The sequence below is a fragment of the Engystomops pustulosus genome, chromosome 2 (genome assembly GCF_040894005.1).
Source record: "Engystomops pustulosus chromosome 2, aEngPut4.maternal, whole genome shotgun sequence".
Taxonomy (NCBI): Eukaryota; Metazoa; Chordata; class Amphibia; order Anura; family Leptodactylidae; genus Engystomops; species Engystomops pustulosus.
The window spans coordinates 231,195,463-231,201,837 of NC_092412.1; the positions used below are offsets into that span (position 1 = coordinate 231,195,463).

The 6,375-nt window shown below is 48.3% G+C and overlaps 1 protein-coding gene across 1 annotated transcript in view; it reads left to right on the plus strand.

The window, feature by feature from the left end:
- GABRR3 (gamma-aminobutyric acid type A receptor subunit rho3) overlaps positions 1 to 5,456 on the plus strand; it is a 30,188-nt gene extending 24,732 nt beyond the window's left edge. Inside the window, exons 8-9 of the mRNA XM_072138510.1 lie at positions 401 to 597; positions 4,980 to 5,456. Coding sequence (XP_071994611.1) covers positions 401 to 597; positions 4,980 to 5,273 — 491 coding nt within the window. The 3' untranslated portion in view covers positions 5,274 to 5,456. The remainder of the gene's footprint in view (positions 1 to 400; positions 598 to 4,979) is intronic.
- The last annotated feature ends 919 nt before the right edge of the window (positions 5,457 to 6,375 follow it).

The following is a 6,375-nucleotide window of genomic DNA, read 5'->3' on the forward strand; positions in this document are numbered from 1 at the left end:
TACTGCAATACTACTGTACTACAGTAATTAGAATTTTTTTCAGTGATCTATAACAGTCTGCCACTGGCACACTGTTATAGATCGTATTCAATGACATTTTGCGGAGTCTCATATAGACTCCCAGCAGTCACAGCAATTGATCGATGCCCTTGATGATGTCACATGGATGCGACGATCCATACCAAAGTTTAGCGACAATTTAATAAATCAAAATCCTCATTAAAAAAACACATAGAAAATACTATATTTTAACATTTTACTTCTGTATTGCAATGGTGACATCTGCTGGAGATACTGTGGTGCTGATAACATGGAGCAAACTGACAACTATCAACACGGCCATACATTAAATAGCAGCTTTCCCACTACAGTTATCTTACAGCGATCTTCTTTATTTCAGGGATCACAACTGTACTGACAATGTCCACAATCATCACGGGAGTCAGTGCCTCAATGCCTCAGGTGTCTTACATTAAAGCCGTAGACGTCTACTTGTGGATCAGCTTTCTTTTTGTGTTCCTATCTGTCATCGAGTACGCAGCTGTCAATTACCTGACTACAGTGGAAGAGAGGAAACAGCTGAAGAGGAGAGGAAAGGTAAATGAATAACAGTACATCAATGGAAGGTAAAAAGGGGATGTCCATCTCATTTATTACCCATATACTCGAGTATAAGCCGCAGTACATAATTTTACCACAAAATAAGGGAAAACGTATTGACTCGAGTATAAGCCTAGGGTAGGAAATGCAGCCACTACTCTCTAATAAAATGTCTCCCCTCATCAATAAAATGTCCACAGCAGAGTGCCCCCCCTTAATGTAATGTCCACAGCAGAGTGCCCCCCTTAGTTTAATGTCCACAGCAGGGTGCCCCCCTTAATGTAATGTTCACAGCAGAGTGCCCCCCCCTTAGTTTAATGTCCACAGCAGAGTGCCCCCCTTAGTTTAATGTCCACAGCAGAGTGCCCCCCTTAGTGTAATGTTCACAGCAGAGTGCCCACCTTAATGTAATGTCCACAGCAGAGTGCCCCCTTAATGTAATGTCCACAGCAGAGTGCCCCCCTTAGTGTAATGTCCACAGCAGAGTGCCCCCTTAATGTAATGTCCACAGCAGAGTGCCCCCCTTAGTTTAATGTCCACAGCAGGGTGCCCCCCTTAATGTAATGTTCACAGCAGAGTGCCCCCCCCCCTTAGTTTAATGTCCACAGCAGAGTGCCCCCCTTAGTTTAATGTCCACAGCAGAGTGCCCCCCTTAGTTTAATGTCCACAGCAAAGTGCCCCCCTTAGGGTAATGTTCACAGCAGAGTGCCCCCCTTAGTGTAATGTTCACAGCAGAGTGCCCACCTTAATGTAATGTTCACAGCAGAGTGCCCACCTTAATGTAATGTCCACAGCAGAGTGCCCCCTTAATGTAATGTCCACAGCAGAGTGCCCCCCTTAGTGTAATGTCCACAGCAGAGTGCCCCCTTAATGTAATGTCCACAGCAGAGTGCCCCCTTAATGTAATGTCCACAGCAGAGTGCCCCCTTTAGTGTAATGTGCACTGCAGAGTGCCCCCCTTAGTGTAATGTCCACAGCAGAGTGCCCCCCTTAGTGTAATGCCCACTTCAGAGTGCCCCCCTTAGTGTAATGTCCACTGCAGAGTGCCCCCCTTAGTGTAATGCCCACTGCAGAGTGCCCCCCTTAGTGTAATGTCCACTGCAGAGTGCCCCCCTTAGTGTAATGCCCACTTCAGAGTGCCCCCCTTAGTGTAATGTCCACTGCAGAGTTCCCTCCTTAGTGTAATGCCCACTTCAGAGTTCCCTCCTTAGTGTAATGCCCACTTCAGAGTGCCCCCCTTAGTGTAATGCCCACTTCAGAGTGCCCCCCTTAGTGTAATGTCCACTGCAGAGTGCCCCCCTTAGTGTAATGCCCACTTCAGAGTGCCCCCCTTAGTGTTATGTCCACTGCAGAGTGCCCCCTTAGTGTAATGCCCACTTCAGAGTGCCCCCCTTAGTGTAATGTCCACTGCAGAGTGCCCCCCTTAGTGTAATGCCCACTTCAGAGTGCCCCCTTAGTGTAATGCCCACTTCAGAGTGCCCCCCTTAGTGTAATGCCCACTTCAGAGTGCCCCCCTTAGTGTAATGCCCACTGCAGAGTGCCCCCCTTAGTGTAATGCCCACTTCAGAGTGCCCCCCTTAGTGTAATGTCCACAGCAGAGTGCCCCCTTTAGTGTAATGCCCATAGCAGAGTGCCCCCCTTAGTGTAATTTCCAGAGCAGAGTGCCCCCCTTAGTGTAATGTCCACTTCAGAGTGCCCCCCTTAGTGTAATGTCCACTCCAGAGTGCCCCCTAGTGTAATGCCCACGGCAGAGTGCCCCCCTTAGTGTTATTCCCACTGCAGAGTGCCCCCCTTAGTGTAATGTTCACAGCAGAGTGCTCCCCTTAGTGTAATGCCCACTCCAGAGTGCCCCCCTTAGTGTAATGTCCACAGCAGAGTGCCCCCCTTAGTGTAATGTTCACAGCAGAGTGCCCCCCTTAGTGTAATGCCCACAGCAGAGTGCCCCCCTTAGTGTAATGTTCACAGCAGAGTGCCCCCTTAGTGTAATGTCCACAGCAGAGTGCCCCCTTAATGTAATGTCCACAGCAGAGTGCCCCCCTTAGTGTAATTTCCACTTCAGAGTGCCCCCCTTAGTGTAATGTCCACAGCAGAGTGCCCCCCTTAGTGTAATGCCCACTTCAGAGTGCCCCCCTTAGTGTAATGCCCACTGCAGAGTGCCCACCTTAGTGTAATGTCCACTGCAGAGTGCTCCCCTTAGTGTAATGCCCACTTCAGAGTGCCCCCCTTAGTGTAATGTCCACAGCAGAGTGCCCCCTTTAGTGTAATGCCCATAGCAGAGTGCCCCCCTTAGTGTAATTTCCAGAGCAGAGTGCCCCCCTTAGTGTAATGTCCACTCCAGAGTGCCCCCTTAGTGTAATGCCCACTGCAGAGTGCCCCCCTTAGTGTAATGCCCACTGCAGAGTGCCCCCCTTAGTGTTATTCCCACTGCAGAGTGCCCCCCTTAGTGTAATGTTCACAGCACAGTGCCCCCCTTAGTGTAATGCCCACAGCAGAGTGCCCCCTTAGTGTAATGCCCACAGCAGAGTGCCCCCTTAGTGTAATGCCCACAGCAGAGTGCCCCCTTAGTGTAATGCCCACAGCAGAGTGCCCCCTTAGTGTAATGCCCACAGCAGAGTGCCCCCCTTAGTGTAATGTTCACAGCAGAGTGCCCCCCTTAGTGTAATGCCCACAGCAGAGTGCCCCCCTTAGTGTAATGTTCACAGCAGAGTGCCCTCCTTAGTGTAATGTCCACAGCAGAGTGCCCCCCTTAGTGTAATGTCCACAGCAGAGTGCCCTCCTTAGTGTAATGTCCACAGCAGAGTGCCCTCCTTAATGTTATGTCCACAGCAGAGTGCCCCCCTTAGTCTAATGTCCACAGCAGAGTGCCCCCTTAGTGTAATGTCCACAGCAGAGTGCCCCCCTTAGTGTAATGTCCACAGCAGAGTGCCCCCTTAATGTAATGTCCACAGCAGAGTGCCCCCCTTAGTGTAATTTCCACTTCAGAGTGCCCCCCTTAGTGTAATGTCCACAGCAGAGTGCCCCCCTTAGTGTAATGCCCACTTCAGAGTGCCCCCCTTAGTGTAATGTCCACTGCAGAGTGCCCCCCTTAGTGTAATGCCCACTGCAGAGTGCCCACCTTAGTGTAATGTCCACTGCAGAGTGCTCCCCTTAGTGTAATGCCCACTTCAGAGTGCCCCCCTTAGTGTAATGTCCACAGCAGAGTGCCCCCTTTAGTGTAATGCCCATAGCAGAGTGCCCCCCTTAGTGTAATTTCCAGAGCAGAGTGCCCCCCTTAGTGTAATGTCCACTCCAGAGTGCCCCCTTAGTGTAATGCCCACTGCAGAGTGCCCCCCTTAGTGTAATGCCCACTGCAGAGTGCCCCCCTTAGTGTAATGCCCACTGCAGAGTGCCCCCCTTAGTGTTATTCCCACTGCAGAGTGCCCCTCTTAGTGTAATGTTCACAGCACAGTGCCCCCCTTAGTGTAATGCCCACAGCAGAGTGCCCCCTTAGTGTAATGCCCACAGCAGGGTGCCCCCTTAGTGTAATGCCCACAGCAGAGTGCCCCCTTAGTGTAATGCCCACAGCAGAGTGCCCCCTTAGTGTAATGCCCACAGCAGAGTGCCCCCCTTAGTGTAATGTTCACAGCAGAGTGCCCCCCTTAGTGTAATGCCCACAGCAGAGTGCCCCCCTTAGTGTAATGTTCACAGCAGAGTGCCCTCCTTAGTGTAATGTCCACAGCAGAGTGCCCCCTTAATGTTATGTCCACAGCAGAGTGCCCTCCTTAATGTTATGTCCACAGCAGAGTGCCCCCCTTAGTCTAATGTCCACAGCAGAGTGCCCCCTTAGTGTAATGTCCACAGCAGAGTGCCCCCCTTAGTCTAATGTCCACAGCAGAGTGCCCCCTTAGTGTAATGTCCACAGCAGAGTCCCCCATAAAAAAATAAAGTTATTATTCACTCTCCAGCGCTGTCCCGTGGTGACCTCTTCTCTCCGCATCAGCACCTTAGGTTCCTGCCCGGGTCGGTAAATGCACATCTATGTGACGTCAGCAGGCAGCTACACTGCCGCATCTTAGTTTCACATAGACGGTATCTGCCGGCCCGGCTAGGAACCCGAGGAGGTGATGCGGAGAGAAGAGGATGCGGCAAAATCCTAAGATGCGCTGCAGGGAGAAGAGGACGCTGGGGGACACTGCCAGAGGGTGAGTACTAACGGTTTTATATACTCGAGTATAAACCGAGTAGGTCTTTTCCAGCAGAAAAACTCGGCTTATAGACGAATATATACGGTTTACAGTATGGTCCAGAAATATTTGGACACTGACACACATCTAGTTTATTTATATATGGGTAATTTTTATTTCAGCTGTATGCTATGACTTGTTTGTATCTCTTTCTAGTCGTCCACAACCCTGAACCTGGAGGCAGTGCAGGCCATGGCGTTCGATGGCTGTTACCACGACAGTGACGCTGACATGAACTACTCTGTACATTCGGAGGAAAGCTCATCTCGCGGGCGCGCTGCTAGCGTGGCCACTCTGGACGCCAATCGCGTGAAGCGAAAGAGATCAATTAAAGGGAATGTTGGCCGAATAATCCTGGAGAACAACCATGCCATAGACACTTATTCCCGGATCATCTTTCCTGTTGTCTATATTCTATTCAATTTTTTCTATTGGGGCATGTACTTATGAGAAGGAGGGAGGAGCGCAGAGATCTTACATCCCGAATGTACTTGGAAAACACAAGCATTGGCCTCTTGTGAGATGATGTGGACAAGTGATATTGATGATGCTGGTGTGGCTTACAGTGTATTTCCAGTGTATGTTTCTTGTAGAGATGTGCCTGCTCTATTAAAACACCATGTTTTTTATTTACATTTATTTACATATTTTTAATTCGTTACATTGTATGTTATTTCGTCTTCTCAAGTGTCCCAGGTTTTGACCTCCTTGGAGATATATGAAACCAATGGGAAAGGGTTGTATAAGTTGGTTCTCCCTAAGGCCACAGGGACACATGTTGATCACATTGTAGCCATGCTGAAACCTATAAACTTCTTACTTCACAATGTTATAGTTAGTATAATATGGAATATTTACATTCTGCCTACAGAAAACCATTGGACCATCTATAAAGTTGCCGGATTGTCTCTAAAAAATTAGGGACTGTTGTGGCATATTAAGATGGCAGGTATGGAATTTTTTTGTAAGAATTTCAAAACAGGAAAAAAACAGGATTTGGGGGTTTGTCCTGCCATGTCCTGACATCAACTCTATCTGGGTTCTCCATCCAAACTCAAATCCAAACTCCATCCAAACTCTGGGTCCTCCAAACTCCAAAATTGGCCAATAAATTACTGAATATCTCCAAATTATGGCCGTAATGAGTGAAATCCAAAACGTGTAGGCAAGGGCTTTTTTTCCTGCTTGATTTTTTTTATTTTATTATCCCATCACAACATTTTGGAAGTTTCAAAAAAAGCTATGGTGAATACTTTTTAAAAGGAATAACATGGATCCTTGTTTGAGCTGGAAAATTTTTGTACAATATTACATAATTAGTACTGCTGAAAAAGACATCTGTAAAACAAATTCAACCAAGGAAGGCTGTTGAAGGCTACTGTAAGAAGCATCTAGACCTTTCTTGAAGCTCTCTGCTGTCCCTGCTGTGCTCTGCTCCTGAGCTTGGCTATTCCACAGATTCACATTTCTTATAGTAAAGTAGCCTTGAATCCTCTGCAGATTAAACTTTATTTTCCCAAGATGGAGACAGTGCCACCGTTGCCTTTTGATT